The 24,232-nt window shown below is 41.1% G+C and overlaps 1 protein-coding gene across 1 annotated transcript; it reads right to left on the bottom strand.

The window, feature by feature from the left end:
• Positions 1 to 218: 218 nt before the first annotated feature.
• Positions 219 to 23,975, bottom strand: tnfrsfa (tumor necrosis factor receptor superfamily, member a). The gene is made up of 10 exons (XM_085359971.1): positions 23,692 to 23,975; positions 13,216 to 13,399; positions 10,588 to 10,719; positions 5,419 to 5,530; positions 5,161 to 5,291; positions 4,957 to 5,055; positions 4,822 to 4,868; positions 3,687 to 3,956; positions 3,556 to 3,592; positions 219 to 2,477 (listed from the first exon to the last, which is right to left on the bottom strand). The coding sequence occupies exons 1-10, from the start codon at positions 23,722 to 23,724 to the stop codon at positions 2,176 to 2,178; spliced, it is 1,347 nt and encodes a 448-aa protein (XP_085216097.1). The 5' UTR covers positions 23,725 to 23,975; the 3' UTR covers positions 219 to 2,175.
• Between the last annotated feature and the right edge of the window lie 257 nt (positions 23,976 to 24,232).

Genomic DNA, 24,232 nt, shown 5'->3' with positions numbered 1-24,232 from the left:
AGTAATGTATCGTCAGATCAGAAAAAGTAAAAATGATGAAGACAGAATTTACACAATCAATGAATGACTCATAATAAAAAAATAAAAATAAAAAAAAACATGCAGATCCCCGAAAGCCACACTGAGCCATTGCTGTAAAAACAAAACAAAACAATGAAAACATCATTTCAATGTCTGTACAAAACATTTATTTGAAATAGACATAAAAACAGCTTTGATGTATTTGCATCATTCATATCTGAAATCCACGACGAGCAAACAATAACTAAGGAGACATGGCTTAATGGAAATCATGAACAGAATGGTTTTTTATACAAGGAAGTTTTGTGAACAGCTTAGGAATTGCAATGAAATATGTAAAACCACAGAAATATTACAAAAACATGATTTGTCTTAGTAAACAGAACATCCACTGAAGCCTATTCACTGCTATACAACACCAGGAAAGGCTGAGGGGGATTAAAAAAAGAACTAAAATGTTATCAGGTGAAAAAACTGGATCCAAATGGAGCATGAAAAGGGCGTACAGGGTCCCTAGAAATTGATGCAGGCTGTATTTTCATTGTCTTTCAGTAGATGGCAGTGCCAGCACTGTAGCATCATTCTTTAGCAACAATATATAACTCTGTAACTCTTTTCTTTATACATGAGGAACTGCAGAAAAATGGGCGAAACAAAATCTAGTTAAAAAATTTTTTTTATCCTCAATAACTTCATACGTCACTATATTCATTTTAGTCTGTTAATATAGTTGCATATATACATATATATAGTTTGTGAGACTTCTATGCTCTCTACACATATACATGCGAGAAAATTGGGGGGGAGGAGTCTTCTTTTTGAAACCAGAAAAGGTTTCCTTCATCTTGTGAGACAAAACAATCCGTACCTGCACCCTGCGTCACTGCTGATATGAAGGGACTATTTGGTCAGTCGGCTCACTTTGAAAAGACGCATTCAGCGTTGGGCATCACGGACGCTTCGACAACGTGCCCAACGCGGTCTCGGTGGAAGAAATGGCACCGAATCACTGACACGCCCGCAGCCGAACGGATTCTAAGAAAACACTACGAGCTGAAACTACAACCTGAAACATTTGTTTTCAGTCCTTTTGCCCTGGTGCTACAAACCCCGACAGCACTAATACTGCGTGTGTATTCCAGGGGTCACTTTGGCAATGGCATTAAACAACAAGAGATAACTATTTATTTATTACAATAAATATATCAATAAATAAAATGACCTTTTGAAATTCTCCAAGTTACAAGGACACACTTTTTTTTTTTACTAAGCTACTCGTCGTCGTCCCAGCAGAAAGAGCTGGTGAAACTCCTTCTTCAGCGTTATGTGTGAGTAGTAACACTGAACAGGACTGAATGACGAGGAAGGCCATTTGTGATGTGACCAGGTCGTAGAAAACAATAACAAAAAGACACCTAAGTAAATGTAGGTATTCAAACAGCGCAGCAAAGGTCAAGCTTGTGATTAGTAAGGATGCAAGTTAACCTTTGTTATAACAAACGGAGGCTATCTTCCAATCATTAGTCGGAAAAGTGTTCATGGACTAATATACAGAAGTTGAAATCAGCACAACTGACAGAGCGTGACTTTTTTGCTTTAAATCCTACATGTGCCTGAGGTCAGTGCATCGATGCGGCACAGTATTTGTGACATAGTTAATGCCACTCCTACAAACCAGTGTATATATCCTTGTCTTGCGCTAGTGTGTTAGCATCCGGGCGGATGACCAACACAAAGCCAGAAACGTCTTAGCTTTCAGTACTTGGCTACGCTTCTCTACAGCTTAAATCATGCAGCCGCAGCGCCTGCGGAAGATGACAACTTCATGTTCTTGTGCTCTTTTTAAAAAAAAGAAAAAATTAAAATTGTTACACCAGGCTTTTTGTTTCCATGGTTACGCTTCAGCATTTGGCAAGAGGTTAGCATCCTCAGACCGTTCATCAAAACAGCTTGACTTTCCCCTTTTTTGCTTTCATCTTTTTTGTCTTGTTTTTTTTTTTTTTTTTTTAAACTACTGGCTTTTGAATACGTGGCCGATCAGCCACAAAAGAGGTAAGCCTGTTCATGAGACACAACGTCCACTGGCAGTGTCTGTGTGCTGTCTTTTTGTATTAAGTACTTTGTGTTTACTTCATTTGAAGTCCCCGCTGCTTTTCAGGGCGTGTCTGCGTGTTTGTAGTAGCCCCTTCGGAGGGCTTCGGAGGCGATGCTCTCGGCTGAACGTCGCTGGTCCATAGTCAGCAAAGTGTTTAGCAGGTCGTTGATGTCGGCTCGGAGTCCCTGCCTCTGCATCCAGTTCTTCAGCAGTTCATACACTTTATCGCTGGAAGTGCCGCTCTCCGCAAGCCGAATGTGGTTGTCACTGACTCCAATCATTCTGAAGAACTTGTTGTGGATCCGCACGTCCAAGTACTCGTCGAACAAATCGAAGCTCTTCCTCAGGGATTTTTCAGAACCTTTTGGGGGAAAAAAAACCCAAACAAAACACACAGATGAGACAGGGAAGAATTTCGACTGTGAAAACAGAAAGCCACAACGTGTAAAATGCATGTGCATCTTGTTATTTTACAGACTGCTCCTAACAGACTGTGAACACTAGCGTGCAAATCATAACAGTATAGGCATTGTTCCAACAAAAGGAACAAGCAGCAAGTTTCAATACATTTTCTGTCAGGGGAGGCATGTATAATACTATTAACAGAGGATCAAAAAATCAGTTAAGCCGTGTCCTCTTTAATTCACCATGAGAACAAAACAACAGTAAAAAAGGCTGCATGTTCCGAAGCCCTAGAGGCTCAGATATGGCCTGACTATCATGAGATTATAAATCTATCAAGCAGCAAAGATGAGCTCTGGAGGAGATTTTGTGACTTCCCTTTGGATTGCCATGAACAGCATTAAACTGTACTGTTTTTATGTAAAGCTGTCTGGCTCTTAGGGTAAATCAAGTGGGGAAAAAAAAGTACTGCAGAGGGTCATCAACACAGCCCAGAAGATCACTGGCTGCTCTCTGCCCAGTCTGGAGGCCATTGCAAACTCTCGGTACCTCAGCAGAGCTGGCAATATCATCAAGGACCACTCTCACCCCAGTAATCAACTGTTTGAACTATTACCGTCAGGCCGACGGTAATAGTTCATATAAAACCAGGACAAACAGATTCAGGGATAGCTTCTTTCCCAGAGCTATCACTGTAGTAAATAAGCACAAAACAATTGAACCTGCTTAACTATACCATACTTGCCATTGTCACTATATTATGCTGCTATTCATACTATCATTATATTAATGCTGCTATCCTGTATATATCGTACTTATTATTGTCTGAGTACTTCGGTTGTTTTATTGAACTTTTTATACTTACATTTATATTTATTATTGCATTTTGCACCAAGGGAGTGGCACTCCAATTTCGTTGTACTTTGTACAATGACAATAAAGGCTATTCAAATTCAAAAGAGCTCTGTGAAAATGTTTCTTAAAGTGGACACCCCCCTTCCCCCCTCCACACACACAAGACTCTGTGTGAATCTTACCTTGTAGTGGCACCAGTCGACATCGCAGAGGATCATCCTGCAACACGAGACAAAATAGAAAGTTTAAGGCGTGATGAAAATTTTAAAATACAGTGTGACCCATTTGAGCTCATTCTGACTCTACTCCTCACCAGATCTGCAGGCAGCTGCCTGAAGGTAGCGGGGCTCTGGTGTGGGGTGTTGGAAACCGCCGTGGGAAGGGCTGACAGGCTAGTTTGAGAGGAACTAGTGGTGTTGGGCAAGCTGTCCCCTAATCCTCGGTCTTCATCTTCGAGGGGCGCCTTGGTCATCCCAGCCTGGGTCTCCTGCAGGAGCGGCCTTGAGTCTGGACGGGACTCCTCGCCTTCTAGACCCGCGTTTTGATCATTCTGTCGCTCCTCTGCTGTGGCTCCACTCTCATCCTGAGCAGGAAAAAGGAAATGTATAGAAAACGTGAACACAACAATGGTATATGTTGTCCAAACAGTGTAATAAATGGACAGAGTTGAAGATTGACGCATCAAAGTTTTGATTAGTGGATGAAAAGCTCGACTGGTATTTAACTCCAATAAATGCTTTAAATCTCATTTCACTGACAGACACAGGGTGTACTATCGTATTATCAAATCTCCTTACATGAGGCGTGCCTCAGGGGTCCATGCTTGGCCCAGGCTTTATCATGCCATAATACTAATAATAATGACTCATTTTACTTTTCCATGAGTGTGTTCTGTAGATAGATTTCACAGGCAGAATTAAGCCCCCCCCCCCCCAAATCTTTGATAAGTTTTGTGAAGTAAAAATCTGCTAATGTGAAACACTTGTGAATCTTGTTATGAAAACATATAAAACAGTGTTAAACCATTTCTCTCTTTTTTCTTCACTGACTTTAAGACACAATTCATGCTTTTATTTTATGTCTATTTGATTACTTTATTGCTGTCATTTTTCAGGTGTCAGCCTGTCTTTACGTTCTTGACTGGAAATGGTCCAAATCACCCCCTCGCACTCTTAACAGGCACTTATAAGAGAGATCAACTACGTTAGCTTTTCCTTGTTGGCTCCCATTCAGTTTTAGAATTGATTTCAATATTTGTTTTTAAGTCACTGAGTGGAGTGGCACCACTTTAACTCCCTGATCTTGTAACCTGCTCTATTCATGCGAGATCACTGAGGTACACTGAGCAGATCCATCTGCTTTTTCTTCCTTCAGCAGCACAGCACTTTGTTCAATGTCCATTTGAAATGGTTTGAATTAAACATGTAAAATAACAACAAACAACTTACAATGGGAATCTTGACAATTTCACTGGACTCGCACTGGAGCTTCAAGCCTATTTTGGAAGCAGGAAAATAGCATTAGGAACACATCTGATGAGCAAAACATTAACTGCAGACGCACATTACTTGATATCAACTCACATGGTATTTCACATGAACGCTGCTTGAAAATGAACCACCACAGAGCCAGTGCGATAATGATGATGATAACGATGGCCAGGAAAATGCACAGAGGTACAACTGAAAGAAACAACAACAAATGCCACGAACACAAAAAATTTAATTTAAGCAATGATAGCTAAAAAACTTTCAGCAGCAGAATCTGAAACTGATAGTGAAACTTACCGATGCTCGCCGGAGGATCCAACGTGGGCGAAAGGGACGGAGTGATTCGTGTGGGGGACAGAGGGCGTTTTCGGCACACTGTGTTAGAAAACGGTGTGCACTTTTTTACCTCCTCCTCATGAGGTTTACACCTGCAGTTTTGAAGCACAGAAACATTTTAAGTAACAGTAAAACAGAGTCCCAAATTTTGACTGTAGGGTAAACGCAGACGCAAAAACAATCCAGAATAATTTCAGGAAACAGGTAAGTGACACTCACTTGACACAGCGCTTGCAGACTTCGCAGGCCTGGTCCGGAACACAGAAGGTATTCGGTTTGCACTGGCACTTGGTGTCTGCAGTTGTGGTGCAGGAAGCAATTTCCTCCTGATCTGTGGACAGTTAGGAAAGTTGTGAGACAAAGAGGCTTCTGTAGCACCTTTCAGAACAAAGTCAAAAAGTGCCTAACAGGACACGATGGGAAATAAACAGCTAAAAAAAAAACAATTAAAAAAAGAAATTCAAGACATGGCATCATGTCTGCTTTTATTTAGCAAAGCTCAACTCTGAATGTTGCAAACTGCGTAAACAGCTACAGACTTTAACAAGTGAACTTCTAAAAAAACGTATTCCCACGACCATCAGCATGCATTACATGATGGAACAAATAGAAGACCTTCAACTAATTGGTTGGACACCGGCAATTATGTGGCAATCTTTTGCAAAGAAAAAAAAAAGATATGTTAGATAATTAGGTTACTAATTTTATCTCCCTCTGAGACATATTTTGCTTCACTTTAACGGGATAATAAGGAACGGAGAATCTGCCACGGTTCATTTCTTAAAATGAGACCTAAATAGATGGTAGCCCTGGCCTTTAGGATACGATCAAAATTAGTAATAATAAATAGCCAGCGGTCCAACTCCACAGGATGCCCTTTCATATAAAATCTCATGTTCATGCTTGCCAATTAAAGAAAAATGGCTTTGTTAGGTTGGTTTGCAAAATGTGTGCACACTGTCTTTCACACTAACCTTCCTATCGTTTTATACAGGCGATTAAGCTCATTCTATAGCAAGCTATGGATATTTTAAAGAGTTTTATAGAACTAAGTAAGGACGATTTTTTTTTCGTATTCACTGCATATTTTAATGTGATCCAAATAAAGGCGACTTTCCCACAGGTGACAACTGCCACCTTCATCAGGTCACTGATGATGTTTCTGCTGGTGCATTTAGTTGCAGTTATTTAAATCACAGAATACTAAACAATCGTGACTAATCTAAGCTGGAGTTGAAATGGCACAATTATTTTCTGTTTGCTTCAACACTGCCCATAGAGGCAAATGTGCGTTCTGCCGTAAGTGTTAATGATGATCAGTGTAAAGATCATAATGATCTCCATGTGATTAGGCAAGAAAAAAAAATTACCTTACCCTGATGCAAGACTGCACTCATTTCCCATTTCATTAGTAATAACTTAGTAGTACTATTATTGTACGATCTACTGTACAATATTAAGCACCTTGAGGCGACTGCTGTCGTGATTTGGCGCTATATAAATAAAACTGAATTTCATTGAATTACTAGTTTGGACCCTCTTTTGCTTTCAGAACTGACTTAATTCTTCATGGCATCGATTTAAGAAGGCGCTGGAAAGATTTCTCTGAGATTTTGGTCCATGTTGACATGACTGCATCACACAGTTACTGCAGAAACCCCTGTTTAATGATTGTATGAGTCCTTGTTTGAGCTACCCTTGCTTTCCTATCAGCTCGATGTAATCTGACAATGCAGGTTTGCATTGGGATTTTTTTTTTGGGGGGGGGGGGGGGGGGGGGGGGGGGCGTACTAGAGATGGTTGAGCGGGAAAATCACAGCAGATCAGCAGTTTCTGAAATACTCCAATCGGCTTTGTCTGACAGTAACAACCATGACATGTTTAAAGTCACACAGATTTCATTTTTTCCCCCATTTAGATGCTCACTTTGACCTTCAACAGGTCTTATTGACCGCGTCTACATGCCTAAATGCACCAAGTTGCTGTCGTCGATGAGTCGATGGCTCAATGCAACAACTTGGATTGTAGCCTGTTTGCTTCACGTATTTTTTTCCCTTTATGCAAGACAAGTTGGAAAAGTAAAGCTGTCAGTCGAGGTTTGGATTTCCAAACCAACAAACAGCTTTTTTGTATTTTAAGCATTTCTCTGATTAGAGTCTGAACACAAACAGGCTGCTATTTTAGTTTAGTACATCTACTCTTACTTATTCCAAGTATGTGGGACAACAGGCTTCACTGTTATTATATTAATGACATGTAACAATCAAAATTAAATTACAATTTTCCAATACAGAGCGACACGGGTTCTGTTTCATTCCTTTCTAAAGGCAGGGCACGAAAAAGACACTGGTAGGATATCATTTGCTGCACGCTTGTTAAACACTAAACCCCACGGCACACTAGAAGCTTTGATTCTGGCAGAGCACACAAATATTTAAAAGGGATTAACTGTGAAATTATGTAGCATAAAAAGAACTATCAAAGATTTTTACGGTCTTAACCTTTTCCTGTTAAAGAAGAGAAGTTTTAAAATGAGTTGAAATACAAAAGCAGCTTAAAATGGTGAAAATTTATCTGTGTTTCTTGTCGGAGTGAAGTGTCATAATTGCACAAAGAGTGACACAACTATCAGCATTGGGCTTGGCTGTGAAAGCCCAACTGCACAACCAAAACAAGGTATTAAAAAGCCTGTCTATTGCCACTTTACCAAAATTGACTTTGTTGCACTTTAAACAAGTTGGTGATGGGGATTTTATCTGATATTACACTTTATATGTGGCTGACAACAGAGCATTAGGGCTGCCACGATTAGTCGACTAGTCACGATTACGTCGACTATTAAAATCGCTGACGACTAATTTAATAGTCGACGTGTCGTTTGAAGCTTTATAAGATCCCAAAAGACGCAGGAATAAGTAGTAGGATTTAAGAGTGTAATAACGGACTGAAACAGAAGATGGCAGCACTGCATGTACAAGGATGCCAGCTGCCATTAAACCCCGAAGAAGAAGCTGTGTCCCAGAATTCATAGCGCGGCCCAGAGCAGTTGGCAACAATGGCGCACCTAGTTAGTTTTAATATTACTCTTATTATTCTTTTTGGGTCACAAAATAAAGTTTAACATATTTTCAGACGAGAATGTAGCTGTGTAAACCTCAAATATCTGCTCAGTTTATCAAGTCACCACATATTTTCAAAAGCGCTCCGACGTTTTCAGAGACGTCTGTTACCCACTAGCTCGATAGTTAGCCAGGGTTCAAGGCTCACTAGAGCCGGTGAGAACACCGGACTCCCGGCAAATCGTCTTTCGCTAATCAGATTAAACATGTAATATAAGTCACTTAGATAACTTAAAAATGTTATTGTTTGGCTTTTTTTTTTTTTGTATTTTATTTGTTCCTGAGTAAATCAGTTTGGCTGAGATTAAAGTTATAGTTTTTACACAGCTGAATAAACCTCAAACAGACAACTGATTATCAAAAGTGTGAGATGCTCGAGAATATACTCCGGTGTCCTGTTATATTTTAGATAGCAAGGAGCAGACGAGACTGAGTTTATTAAACTCCACCGAAACAATCTGCAGATTTCATTAAACTTTAATAAACTATCAGCTTGTCTTTATTTTTAGTTAGCACATACCTTAAACACTTCAAGCTGTAAGCTAATGATAGTTATATAAGAGCAGATGCTGCTGGTGCAGTAAGCTGTACGTTTTACATCCAATAGATGCATGATCTGATTAGTCGACTAATGGCAAAAATAATCGGTGACTAGTCGACTATCAAAATAATCGTTTGTGGCAGCCTTACATAGCAGTCGCTGTTGCTGTGGCTAATTTTTACATACAACAATGGTGTTGTAGTACCTCAGCATAGTGACAGATCATCACATACAAAGGAGATACGAGGAGATATTCCAAGCCTAAAATAGACCAAGAGGCTGGTGATTTCTCGATTTTGGTTAATTCATTAAACTGGTAACCATTTGTGTGAGTCTGCGCCACAAAGTCAGATAGAGACATGGGTCCAAACTGACTATTAAAAGCTTACCCTACAAAGGGAAGGGTCAAGGACACACGGTCAATTTGCTATAAATTATAAAACGGTGCAAAAATGTGGCCATTTAAGCCATTTTTTGCCTGTAGAGGATGCTTGGCCCTATAAAAAAGTTTGATAACCCCTGATTTAAATGATTGCATAACATCTTTTACTTGTGCGATAACTTTTACAGACAAAAAACCAAACTGCGGTCTCCGCTCCAAGCAACTTAAGTTCCATCTTACTCCATAAATGATTCACTGAACCAACAGCAGCCTTGTCAATATGAAATATTTTCCGACCAGCAAGTTCTAAAGCGTTCCAGATAACACTGCAGTTCATTTTAAGTAAAAGTAGTCCAACAATAGGCATCTTTTAAAAATTTCATTCACATTTCCTTTGGCGTGTTCCTTTTAATTGTTACATGGTCATAAATAAGTTAAAACTAGAGCAAAACAAACCCATCCACACCCACACATATTAAAAAAACTCTCCTAAAACCGCAATGAATGAGCACAAAGCACATCCTATGTAACAGAAGTCTCTTTTCTGCAGCTCCTGCCTTTCATTGGACACAAAGACAGCAGTGTGGGAGACAATGAGATGCAGCCACACCCAGCTCAGTCAGGTAAGACAGACACACAGGCAAATCTCCTGAGACGTGGAACACACTCACATTCAGCCCACGAAAACAAAAACAACAAAGACACGCCCTGCCACTTGGTGTAACATCATAAGATCACATTGTCATGAGTGGCTCTGAAAGGCGGGGGCGCAGACAAAAAGGTATTAAATTTCCTAAAATGATATATCTGACCAGCTGGATTACAGAACACTCGACTTTTATGTTTGTTTTAAGGTTAAAAAAAAAAAAAAGCCTTCTGTATTTATTTATAACCTCAGATTTATTGTCAGTACTCAGATTTGACTATTCCATTTCCTGGTACCCGACCTGACGTCATGACTGTGTGCAGCTGCTGATAAACATGTCTTAGATAAGCGGATAAACGGTCAAGCAAATGATTAGTAAAACGTCTCAGTCAATAATAGTTGAGTATTTTGTGATATTTACAGGTACATACAGACATATATATGCCCGTGTTGGTGTTGTTCCTATACCATCATAATAATGTTGGCCCAGGATCAATATTGTAGTTGACCAATAACATTGTCTAAGCATTCAGTATTATAATACTGCAATTAATATTATGAAATTTTTACAATATGTAAAACATCTATGTGGGAAAACAGTGTAGACCAAAAAAACCAATCTATATACAAAGTATACTTATAGTCTATATACAAGTAATGACCTCACTATTGATTTATCAGGGGAGGAGAGTCTCATTACCTGAGCGGCAGTGAGTACACGGCAAGCAGCGGAACATCCCATTGTTGTGCTCTGTGTGGGTCTGTCCATGTTCACATGGAAGACAGATCCCGAGTTCTAGGTCTCTTTCACAGGGCTGATGCACATATGTTCCTGCAAATAAAGGAGAAAAACATCACATAACTAGCCCAAAACATAAACGCTTTGCACGCCCATATAAACAGCATATTTAATATGTGAATGCCAACTTTTAGTGGCGCACTGCGTTTCCTGCCGACGTCAGAGCAAAACAAAGCAACGCGTTAGGTTCATAAAGCTGCAAACCAAAGGAGGCATCGTCTTAGAAAAAAACAAAAAGAGCTTGACCCAAGCCCCAGAGACTGATTATCACTATTTTACATTTCTGCATCATTTTTTCCTGGAATTCGGAGGAGAACAGATTTGCTGAACTGCAGCGAATCAAGTCGATCTCCTTTACTCGCACACTGTCACGCTTTGCAGTTTTAGACTTGATTCATGCATGCTGTGAGTACGACCACTTGATTCTCATGTGTCTTCAGGATTTGTTTGCTGCATGAATGGCAAAAAAACAGCAGGAGGAAAAAAAATCAATTAAAAAAAAGTAAAAAACATCTGTGGTTGGACTTTCTAAGCATCTAGTAAATAAAGCCGTTGTATTGTGCTTAGGTTTAGAGACAGTGCAGTCCGTTTCACCCATACTTAACTGGATCCAAAACTAATTTTTGATTTTAAAAAAAATCTATTTGCTCGTAAATAGGGCTGCCACGATTTGTCGACTAGTCACGATTACGTCGACTATCAAAATCGTCGACGACTGATTTAATAGTCGACGTGTCGTTTGAAGCTTTGTAAGATCGCAAAAGACACAGGAATAATAGCAGGATTTAAGAGTGTAATAACGGACTGAAACAGAAGATGGCAGCACAGCATGTACAAGGATGCCAGCTGCCGTTAAACCCCGAAGAAGAAGAAGTAGCTGTGTCCCAGAATTCATAGCGCGGCCCAGCTTAGTTTCCAACAATGGCGGTAGCTAGTTAGTTTTAATATTACTCTTATTATTCTTTCTGGGTCACAAAATAAACGTTTAACATATTTTCAGGCGAGAATGTAGCTGTGTAAACCTCAAATATCGGCTCAGTTTATCAGGACACCACATATTTTCAAAAGCGCTCCGACGTTTTCGGAGACGTCTGTTACCCACTAGCTCGATAGCTAGCCGGGGGCTAGGTCACTAGCGCCGTGAGAACACCGGACTCCCGGCAAATTGTTTTCAAACCCACCGCCGTCTTTCGCGACTCAGGTTAAATATATATGAGTCACTTAGATAAATTAAAAATGTTATTGTTTGGCTTTTTTTTAGTATTTTATTTGTTCCTGAGTAAATCGGTTTGGCTGAGATTAAAGTTATAGTTTTTACACAGCTGAATAAACGTCAAGCAGACAGCTGATTATCAGAAGTGTGAGATGCTGGAGAATATACTCCGGTGTCCTGTTATATTTTAGATAGCAAGGAGTTTATTAAACTTTACCGAAACAATCTGCAAATTTCATTAAAATTGAATAAACTATCATCTTGTCTTTATTTTTAGTTAGCACCTTAAAAGCTTAAAGCTGTAAGCTAATGATAGTTATATAAGAGCAGATGCTGCTGGTGCAATAAGCTGTAGTTTTACGTCCAGTGGATGATGATCTGATTAGTCGACTAATCGCATAAATAATCGGTGACTAGTCGACTATCAAAATAATCGTTTGTGGCAGCCCTACTCGTAAATAAAAGTTTATACTGACAAGAAGAAGCAGAAAGCTATCATTCCACACCATTAAATGGTTACTGTGGCTTTAAAACATGTGGTAACAGCTGAGCAACTGGGATAAAGAGGAGAAAACACAATAATGCATGAGGAAGGAACATCACACATTATTGAACCAAACACAAGCAAGCCGAACAGTGTCAAACAATGACGACCTCTTATTACTATATTAATTAACTGTGAACTGATAATCTATTAACTCTTACTTCAAAGTGGCAGGCAGTGATGATTACATTTGCAGCTTTTTCACAAGTAATCATTTGTGAATCTCTAAGTTCATGTAAAAAAACAAAAACTGGAGTTGATCGAATATTTAAAAAAAAAGGCATTTCTTAGAATCCACTGTGGCAAATAAAATAATTCAATCAGTTAGCAGAACCATGCGGTGCTTGTGTCTCAGCTAAACGCTCAGACTTAAAAAGAAACAAAAAAACGACAACAAAAAAAAACGGCTTTATTGAATTTTTTTCATAATAAATTAAAAGGATTAGTGCTTTTAAGGACTACAGCTTTAAAAATAACCTCTGCGTCACACCCCGCACATTTCACTTCACGTTTTGCTTCACTCTCATCTGCTGAGACGGAGCGGTTCACACATTCTTTCCAGATCAGGCTGGGGGAATATTTTAAAAACTAGTTTGGGATCAAATTCAGCTTATGGCTTTGACATTTACCTTGAGTTAGAAACAAAAACAAAGAAGACACCATGCCAATCTAAACGTTGGCTACAAACTGCCCTCGTGTCAGTTTGTCTTATGTTTGTATCATTTTTGTAGATATAGTGACACGGGAGTGTAACTCCTCTTATCCGCCTTACCAGCATTGCAATTGAGGCAGCAGAGTCCCTGGTGCAAGTACTGTTCATTCTCCACGCAGGATTTGTGTAGTCGAAGTGTTCGGTTTACGTATGCTTCATTGGACCACTGAGCTGCTGGAGGTTCTGCTGCACGACACACAACCCAGATGAAGAGTGCTGCCACCTTCACCTGCATCGTCAAGGTCTGGGAGACAAACAGGGAGGAAGAAGAAAAGATGAGATTCGGGTTATTTTTGTGCATCCACAGTAGGCCGACTAACCCGCAATCAAACTCATAAGATAAAGGAAAGCAAAGAGGAGAATCTATCTTCATAGGAAACCTTGTGTGAGCAATCTACATCTTAATTTGAACCATCTGATCTCAACATCTGCCGTGGGAAGCAATTAAGGGAGCTGTGCAGCCGGTCAGAACTAGAGGCAACACAAACTCGTGTGTGCAGGATGCAGAGCTACACGTTAACTACATGCAGCGCAACAGGCAGCCAAACTTAATTAGGCCTTGATCTGGTTTTCCTCTAGTTCAAAAAAAGGGAGGGGAAAAAAAGGCAGAGAATCTGCTTCCTCTGCTGTGGATGTAAAAGACAGAGTTTGATAAGGTATCTTAACTAACAGCAGCATGATGCCCATATCAAATGCGGGTTCAGAAATCCATTCATGGGCTGGATAATAACAGGCTTGTATAGGTGGGGTACTGAGAAGAATACAGCCGAAACACTTTAGTGCGGCCCCCGGGCGATGGTGTTTATTCACACGCTTTTCACCGTGTCAACGTGAGAAGGCCCCATTCACTGGCAAACAACGCACTTTAGTGCCTCTACTTCAAATGACCCACATTCTTAAAGCCAGACTCTTTGAATGCCGGGACATGCGACACCGACATGAAGCGCCTCGAATGCAACACGACACCTCGTGGGTAAATGAAAGTCCTAGATTTGGAGGTTTTGTCTTCTCCCGTGTGCACACCCCCACAACCACCCCACCCCGACCTCTGTTAAAGCAGGAGAGAGAATATGGGACAGGCTGGGTGGAAAGGGCTGAGTAGTGAAAGGGGGGGGCAGAAACTGTAGACAGCAGGTTGAAGATGGGATGTTCTACAGGGAATAGGCACTCTAAAAAGGACAGTGTGGGAGAATGAGGGGAATAAAAGCTGAGAGCACATAGGCAGAGGTAGAGAAAGAGGAACGGGGAAGAGACCGACTCCTGACGCCAGACTTGACTCTCTGGAGGGCCGCCATGCCTTGTTGTTCAAAGGAACTTTCCTCCCTCTCTCTTTCCCTCTGCCTTTTCCCTTCTTCCTCTCCCTCTGCTCACGTCAGACTTTCCAAAGACGCTGAGAAGCAGACGTGGAGTTACAGACGGCCGGCAGAGCAGTCACAATCACACCATTTACATCTATCCAAACATTCTGGGGAACGGGGGAGGCAGAAGAGAGAGGGAGAGAAAGTGAGAGGGGGGGGGGAACTAACAGCTTGCATGACACAGGGTGAGTCTTTAGACTTGAATATACTGTGTGTAAGACTGTGGGCTGGGTGGGGATGTGGAGAGACGGAGAAAATCTGTGCACAAGCGCACGCTACAGACAAAAACAGTGGAAAGAAAACAGGAAACTAAAGAAATGAAGGAGCTGCGCTAAAGGTAATCTTATACCCCACAACGCAGGCACAGACTGTGAAGCTGTGCTCGGTATTCAGGAATATCTTTAATAGAGTGTCTTTACAGAGCACAGCCCATTGAAGGGTGCCTCTCTGACAGTAAACATGAACGGACAGTGCTGATATTACATCATTTCCAGGCTTTGTTCGTTTCAAGGCCTGCGATTCCAAACACTCCCAGGTGCAGCCGTTCTCAGTAGCTAACCTGTTATGATCGGCAAGGTTACGACAAGAAAAGATGCAACATTTCTTTTTTTAAACTGTTGACTCTGCCACTTCATTTAATTTCACAGTCCAAACAAATGTCTTGCTTCTTTACCTTGCTTCTTTGTCTTACTGGTCTGATCGCAGTTGCGTAAAACCGAGAAAATAGCTAACTCTTACACTGAAGTAGCTCTAACAAATACATTTATTCACTGATTGTTGCTCAGCAAACCATAAAGGGTTTAAATGACGGAATCAAAAATATAATCTTTTCTCTAAAGTTGGATCTATGGCCCTGCACTGGTGCAATTGTGGGGTTTCAGATAATACAGAAGCTGCTAACATGCACTTACAGTACATGCGCAGTCCCAACAGTGATGGTGCAGTGCGTCAGTCAAATATTGACTGGTTTAAAAGTTAGCTTTACCAGGAAAGGAAACCATAGTGGAGTTCACCATGAGGAGGAAGAAATGCATAAAGGAACATCAAATACCAAAGAAAAGCAGTTTTTAGTGTTTAACACTTTTTTTAGTCCACACTACAAAGATGTTCTTTGTCTATTATGACTGCTATCTTCTCTGCTGCAAGCTAAAGGACCGGCAACAACACAAACGCATAACTTTCATAGCAACCCAAGTGACAGCAGAAAGCTCCAACGTGCAAACATGGACCTACAGAGCGTTGCACCTACAGGACTACAAGCACAGCACCATGAGTCTTGTGGTATTTCTTGAACACAGCCTTACTTGCACACAAGGAAAAGAAACAAGGCCACACGTCCACACTAATATCCTAAGGCTTCTGAACTACGCTGGCACAAAAGTAGAGCATATACAAACACTATGGGCAGCCACAATGTGGCTTGGTTTAACCTCCACAAACCAAGTGAGGAGGAATAGTGGAGTGACCGTAACCTCAGCGTAGCAAGCCCTCCAAACCCTCCAATTCCTGGAAACACTCCAACTTCAGCAGAAGTGGCCCAGTCCTTCTCTCTCCCCAGCCAAATGAGAGAGCTTGGCTACAGATAATTTGCTAAAACAGTGTCCTATTGTTATACAGTCTGCATGTATGATAAGTTAATACTCTACATGGGTGGATGCAAGTTAAACTAATAAGTAGCAATACAATAATAAGGGACTTTCTGTGCATCGACAACAGGAGCAACACTCCACTTCCTCTAAGCACCCGGGTTCCTCCAAATTGCCTTGGCACAAACTCTGCACATGCCATGTACACTGAGAATGCGTTTGTGACTAAATGACAGGACATCCTTTCAGTTTTGACCCAGGTTATCAATGGGCCATTTAGACGGCTGTGATCACCCTGTATTCCTGAGGAAATTACAGTAAGCCCCTTTATTAAAGAAATAAAGATGGGCAGAAACAGAAAATGCGAGGGTCTCTCTCTCGCCCCGTCTCTCACGCAGACATGCACAATACGTACAAACAAACTAAGATAGCGTCTTCATTTCATATCGGACAGATGATTTCAATCATAGCCAACTGATAAGCAAAGACATCATGCACCTCATTATAGTCCTGCATCCAGAGCAGGACCTGATTTTCCATATCATGCTTTTCTTATTAGAAAATAAATTTCTTTCATCAATTAAGGGACACTACATGCACAAAATACGGCTGACGAGGAAAAGAGTTGAGATTAAAAAGCACAGTTATGTTGTTACTCATAAAACACACACCTTTAACTCAGCCGCCTACACTTTTCTTTGGTGTAGTCTAAAGGAAACCAGTTGTAGTTGTCACTTCATATCACTTCAATCGAAAGTTGTTGTTTTTTTTTTTTACAGTAACTTGCACTGATTTGTTGATCTGCTTTTTCTCCTTAGACTTTGACAGTTAACACCCCCCCCCCCCCACACACACACACACACACACACACACACCATGGCTGCCTGATGGTTTGAGTAATTCTCAGATCGAGTCTATCGCACTTCTTCCAAGCACTTTGCAACTTGTTCTCTATTGTGTTCTCTACTTGTTCTCCTGTTTGCCATTTATTTCTACTGTCATTCTATTTCTACTTTATTCCTGCACAGTTGGTGTGAAGCACCCACAACTTCGTTGTTCATGTAAAATGACAATAAAAGGTTATTCTATTCGATCTGATAGCAGCCTAATCATCTGATTGGATTATCGACGCTCAGCAGCCGGAGGCTCTGAGCAACTAAGTAAACCAACACTGATTATCAACCACCACTCCTTTATTTCCATGTTGAATGCAGGAATTTACTCATTTCACCCTGACAACGTTTGAGAACCTCAGCACGCGACAGCCGAGGCTCTGCAGCACATCAAAATTGACTCAAACATTAATTTAATTTCATATTTCAACACGTGGCTTCTTCTGCCCTTTACCATCATCCACTACTTAACAAGCCACTCCATTTACCACAAAGAATATCAGTCAGATTTATGATGATTCAACTACTTCTGGTTGTTTTTTCCCCAATTTATTCAAATTAAGTGATTAATTTTCCTAGCTCTGTAGTTGGTTTCAATATGACTGCAAAAGAAAAAAACAAACAACTAGAAAAAACCCCCAAAACAATAAAATGGGGTTAAGAGTTCAAGCTAACCGATTCACTGTCTCGTATGTTTTAAACATATTTCTGAAGGAATAATGTATTACAGTGGTGACCAAACCGGCCAAAAGATCATATGACAATTTTTGGGGGGATAGAACCACAATTTTCCCCACAGATTTAGCTGAACTCATGAGATCACATGATTAGCTGTGCATAGGGTTGCCTTACTAAAAAGCTTGTCATTTTGGCTCAAGGCTTAAGAGGACAAAGCTCCAGCTAGACTCGGAGCACAACATGGCGCATGTTTCGCCTTGTTGTTCTATATGGTGCGACTGTTGACCTCTTAAGGCTTTTTCTATCTGCTCAATTAACTTTGGAAGGAGTCAAATGTGTGCCAGAGACCTACTTCTGCTTTAGCTTCAGGCTTATTTTTGGCTCCGATTCCTGTCTTAATATTCTGACTGGAAGTGGAGGTCTCTGCATGTAGCTCGTTGCTTGTAGCTTTGTCCGTCAGTTGCCCTGCGATGCACCTCTGCTGCGTCTAGAGCGCTGTCCTTACTGTATGACGAGTTGCACTTTTGTTTAGCTCATGCAGAAGAACTTGAAAAGTGCTTTTATTTAGTTAATGGCGATGAACTCAAAAACATGTGATCTACCAGATCAAGAGATTGTGTAATTCATGATGTCTGGTGTTACTCTGTCATCATGTAGTCATTTAAGAACTGAAATACTGATTTCTTTTGTAATGTCATGAGTATATAATTGATAATTATCACTCAAAATATGTTTAATGTGATTTCATTTCCTAATTTAAGATGAATCTTCACGTATACTCTGTCCTAAATTAAACTTTATTTAATATGTTTTACATGTTACAATAAGGGGTTCTGGGTCTTAATGAAACTGTTTTGTATTGTACAGCTCAAATCCCCCACGACTGACCTTGACATGACAGTGAATGCTCTGTGCTTTACAGATAAATCCTGGCATTGCCTGGAGAAAGGGGGTTGATCATGCACAACTTTCCTTGAGTGATAAATTACGCTGACATTTTGGGTTAGATTATGAAGACAAGTACAGCCCAGCTTCTGTCAGGAGAAATAAGTCTGACACTCGCTGCATGGCTGTAAATAAATTCAAAGTTCAGCCAAGCTCGCACACATTCATCATTATAAAGCTGAATGATAGAAAATAAAGAGAATGGCTCCCGTGTCAGTGTAGTACAGTTAAGAACAAGAAGGCGCTAACAGTTTCAAAACCACATTGTTAGGTCGCATACGCAGTGCACGCACGCACGCACACACACACACACACACACACATAATATAGCACACAAGCACACATAGAGTGCATGTGTGGGGAGCGTGTGAAAAGCGGCTGCCCCCTCCTCTCAGGGAGCACAGGAAGCTCGAGACAATACAGAGGCTTCATGCAGGGTTCAGCTCCAAACTGTTCCCTGCACAGCAGCCTGCCTTAGAGCAGGCCCAGCACCCGATTAGACCCACAGCATATCCGCTAGGCTGGATATTTATAACTCAGGGAAGCTGCTGCTCCATAGCACAAATTCTTGAGTTTCCTCAGGAGGTGCACTCCACTGATTAGATGAGGATGACAGTGTGTCACAAGCAGGTTTGGTGACATTTACCAGGGGAAAAAGAAAAAAAAAAAAAAGGAAAAAGAACGATGATCCGCGATGACGACAGCTGTATTGAATTTCCTGAGAGACTCTTGACCACAAGTTGTCAAAATTACTGATACCCTGACGTTGATGTTTACCGCAAAAGAATGGCTGCATTGTTTTGATGAGTGAAACAAAGTGGGTTGCTGAAAGTTCAAAAGGTTCCACGCAGTTGTAAGCAGGTGCAGCGTGGCGCTTCTTTAGTTTTTCGTTCGAATCATTTTGTTGCCAGGTCGATGTGGTCTCGGTGGTCTGTAAAGGTTGACTGCTCGTACGTGTACTCCACGTCATTGTAACTCATACAGAACGTTACGGACATCCAATTTGAATGTCAATCCACAAATCACATTTGTGTGCTGCCGGGCGATTAACTTGGCCTTTTCAAATCGTGATTAGGCCTGTCACAGGAAAGCTACGCGGTGAATCACAAGACAACTCCTGCAGGGAGGGAATTAAAAAAAAAGAGAGCAAAGAAAGGATGACTAACAGATTTAAGAATGAGCAGGAATCCATCACCTCGCTTTAAAGACAATCACATTAGCTTCCCTAAAGCTCATCTTTGTGTAAAAGGGAGGGGGGCAGTTTGAAGTGCTGGCGGTTTATTGAGTTCTCTATAAACACACCGCTGCAAAAAATGTAGAATATGTGACTGGTGTAGCGGGTCAAGAAGGACTTAAGTGACCATCAATGGTTGGAATTTGCACCAGATTTATGTCTTTGTAAACAGACTTCCATTTTCTAGACAAAGGTTGAGCTTGTTCCGAGACTCAACACTTTTATTATAATCTGCTCATTCATTCCAGGAGAGCAGGAAATCAGAAGATACAGCACCGCTGCAAAACCTTTTCCTGATCTGGCTTCATGGTATGTCAGGTTTGAAAGGTGCCTTTAGGCCAGGACTGTACTTTTGACTACGTTAATCGATTATTATTGACTATTAAGGAAAGGAAATCATGGAATAATTCAATAATCAAAAGGAATGCGGTCAGCTGATATCAACCTTGATATTGGCTTATCGGCAAACAAGTAAAAGAAGTAAAGAAATAGCAACAGAAACATAGTAAACAAACAGAAATAAAAATATGAGTTCGATCAGTCGGGATTTTCTTTAAAAAAAATTAATAAATAATTTTACTCGGGGATTTCTCTGAAATTCAAAAAATAATTACAGTGTAAAAATTTTTAACACGAGACCAACAGTGGCACTATTAAAAAATAGAATAGTGCACAATGATTCTTTACACTCGGTGGAAGCCGAAAATTGAAAATAGAAGTATAGCAATTTTCGAGCTTTATTTAAACCAGTACAAAACCAAAAGGAATCACTAATCAGTAATACCAAACTGTCCGTCACACCACAGAAGCTAGAATCAGGGACCATGTGGAGCTGTGTTTAAAAAGTGACTGAAAAGAGCAATAAAACAGTGGAGGAGTAACTGCATGACTGAGTTATCCATAATGAAAATTCCAAATTTGTGTTAGCAACATTTGGAGAGAGACACATCACAGTGCTGCTTTCACTTCATGATGTTCTTGTATATATGAACAGCTACTTATGTGCCATGTGCTCATACAACACACTCTACTCTTTTAGCTATTTTAAGCCATGTTCTCACTTGAACTCCAGACAGTTATTAGACTCAGATGAGGACATTGCCTTTTCTAATATGCAGCAGGACATAGCCCAGGGGTCCCCAATCCCAGTCCATGAGGGCCGGTGTCCTGCAGGTGTCCTGACATAGCCTTTTCCAGGGTTATCCTTACTAATGAAACACTGCGTTTTGTTTTGACTGCCTCCGTAGATGACACAGGTTATCCATAATAAAACTTTGTCTCTGTGCATTCATAGGGCCATTACATGTGCTATTCTCAAACAGGCATAACTAAACATCACATGGATATGGTGGCAAATAGCGGCCTGTCTCTGAGCCTGGTTCTGCTGGAGGTTTCGTCCTGTTAAAAAAATAGTTTGTCTTTCCCACCGTCACCAAGTGCGCGCTCGTCTGATTGCTGGGTTTTTCTCTGTATTATCTTAGGGTCTATTGTAGGGATCTGTTGTTGTGATTTCTTGCTATATAAATAAAAATGAACTGTTTTAATGGGCACCTATATCAGGTAAAGTCTAGAAACAGGCTTCTATGTCCACAACAATCCTTCGTAGCACTTTCTGACATGAAAAAAAGTGACTTCCAGTAAAGATTACCTTTTAGCACTCACAATGTGACACAGGGTTAGCCAAAGGAATGTTTTCCATGTATGAAAGATGTAATTAGTAGCTAACATAGCAAACTGAAACTAGATGAGGTTATTCTGTTTATCTTGATAGTGGGGATGTTTGACACGGAGTCAATTATCTCCACTTACTTCAATTCGGGACCATTCAGATGTGAGCGGTGACTCGTCTCTGTTGGTATGCATCACGTGGGTAGGCAGCACCTGAACAGGTGGCACTCCCTCCATGAGTCAGCGAGTCCTTTGATAAGACTAGGGTGATTCACCTTAGCAACTGCAGGTCCACACAGGATAAACAATTGACTAACAATAAAACATCCTGGGCTCTCTGAAGAGCCCACACTAAAAGGCACAGACGCCACCTGGTATCAGACACTGAGTTGCGCTGCATTGCATCATTCGGCCTCTCTACAGCTTCTCTAAGCCACAGGCATGGTTATAACTGTTCACATGGTCACCGAGCAGAGCGGCAACAAGCAGTGTCTACAGTATTAGGAACACTAGCGTTGCCGACCACTGCTTGTCCCCAGTGTCATAGTTTGGCCTCCGCTTGTCCCAGATGCCTGTCCTGCCCTTGTCTGTGTAGTCCACAGAGACGGAGAGGACTATTTCCTGTGTGAACCAACACCCAGACACACAGTAAACAATCACAGATAAAAATCTAGTGTACATTTGCATGGGCATGACAATTCTAAGAAGTAAATTGATGCCACTAATATCAGCAAATCTGTATACTCAAGACAGGAAGTTTACTGGACGGCCAGGCACGTACACTCGGGCAATTTGGAGGGGTGGTGTGTGTGTGTGTGTGTAGGGGGGGATTAGAGAGGTGGGGAGGAGGAGATGAGGAGGGGCTGAAGTTTCCTCATAGTCCCTTAGCAACAAGGCCTGCTGGCGAGGCCTCCAGAATGTACTGTGGTTTACAAAAGAGATAAACATTGACTTTGCCACCCGGAGAAGTAAATCGGATTTCAGTAATGGAACACTGCATGACTTAAAACGCAGATCAGACAACTGGGAAAACAAACACTGGAGCTCCAGGCCCATCAGAAGATATTACATTTACTTTTAAACAGCTCCATGTACAGTGAGCAGAGCGACAGTGGGCATGTGTGATGAAATGCCACTGACAAACGCCACTACCCTCATCAGCTAAACAAGATGCCAACGCTTGATTTGTTCCGTCATTAGGAACTCATATCATTTTCCACATCTTATCTCGTGTAGCGTTATCCTGGTGTAATCCAGTAAACTGTGACAAAGGAAGTAGATCTCCTCTAATTCAAATGCGTATTTTGCATTAATCAAAGTACTTTTAATGCAGGACAAAGGCTTCCAGTCTGCTCACAGTGCTGGTAGTATAGGCGGCACAGTTGGAAAAAACAACAGGGGAGGAATGAAAAGACGTCTCTGTGAAGGTCTGAGTGGAATAAACTCTAAGAGAGAAATAGCTGAGAGTTGTTATGGACTAACTGATAAGGTGAATTCTTAGCTTTCTGATTACACATTCAGTCATGCTTCTCACATTCTACACAATTTGATTTAAAGCTCGTTTGAGGCAGCAGGCCCACGGCCGCACAGCTCTCATTAATAGCGGCTAGAGGGCCAGCTACATCCGCTGCGACAGACCGAGAGCCGTCATATGCTGAATGTCTGAGGAGTGTGACCGCATGATGTCCAACACAGATGGTGGCTGTAGTGTTGGAAGAGAGAGGGGGGCGAGCGAGTGAATGATCCAGCACATGCACTGAAGAGAGCAAAGACACAAAAACCAAAGTATTTCTGCATTTTCTCCAGAAATAAACACTTTAATAATTAACAACAATAAACACAGTGTTGCTTCCTGTGCCTGGGACAATGCACGGACTTGTTTCATCTTCAAGTTCACAGGCCTGGACGTGATTTCAGCTTCCACGACACTCTTATCTGTGTCGGCTCTTCGCTTTAACTTAATGAGACAGAAGCCTTTTCTTAAAAAATATATACTTTTAGATTATAAACGTTTAGCGGCAGCTTGAATTAAGAGGCTACTTTGGTAAATGATTTTTATAGAAACTATCAAGTTAGGAGCGTCAATGAATCAACAATCCACTGGACACACGCAAATAGAGTGGTAGGCATTCAACAAAGAGCGTATTTAGAAAGCAAGTGTCGTGTTTACTTACATGAAGTTTCCCGACCACCGGATCGAAGTTCATCTCGGGAGCTTCGCGTTGAGAGACAATCCCAGAGAGCTGGAAAGTCGCTTTACAAAACCCAAACTACTCTGAAGTCTTTAAAAAACCCCACACATACAGCGAAAAAGAAAACAGTGACACGAGTTCGACCTACGCTCGCTCCTTCGCCCGGTTTCTTTCATGAGTTTAACTCTTCTTTTTTCTTTTAGTGTTTAAACTTTACGGATTTTTCCTGAGAGAGGAGAAACAGACACGGTCTGAGCACCAGCGAGGAGCTTTTCCTTTTTTTCATGCTTCGAGCACTTCGCGTGACGTCAGACTGCGAGCCAATCACAACCCGTCCCTTAGAATAATAATGAAGGAGGAAATTGCGAAGCTTTGCAAAGCAAAGCAAAACAGCAACATTTTAACGCATTTCACTGCGTTGCTCGCTGAAGATCGTGTGTTGTTACTGGGTGAAGTGTGTAACACTGTTCCATGCAAGCAGAGGGAGTTTCTCAGAAGTCTGCAAATCATCACGCCACGAGAC

This window comes from Diplotaxodon limnothrissa, linkage group LG7 (assembly GCF_057381915.1).
Source record: "Diplotaxodon limnothrissa isolate DT_005_m linkage group LG7, D_limnothrissa_male_GT1.1, whole genome shotgun sequence".
Taxonomy (NCBI): Eukaryota; Metazoa; Chordata; class Actinopteri; order Cichliformes; family Cichlidae; genus Diplotaxodon; species Diplotaxodon limnothrissa.
Note: the sequence above shows the minus strand (reverse complement) of the source record. Positions and strands in the feature narration are given on the sequence as shown.

Excerpts from the sequence above, each read along its gene's own strand:
- tnfrsfa (XM_085359971.1), bottom strand. The coding sequence starts at position 23,724 with ATGAACTTCGATCCGGTGGTCGGGAAACTTCAT. Across the intron at positions 5,056-5,160 it reads GGATCCTCCGGCGAGCATCG|TTGTACCTCTGTGCATTTTC; the intron begins GTAAGTTTCACT and ends TGTTTCTTTCAG. Across the intron at positions 3,957-4,821 it reads AAATTGTCAAGATTCCCATT|GATGAGAGTGGAGCCACAGC; the intron begins GTAAGTTGTTTG and ends TTTCCTGCTCAG.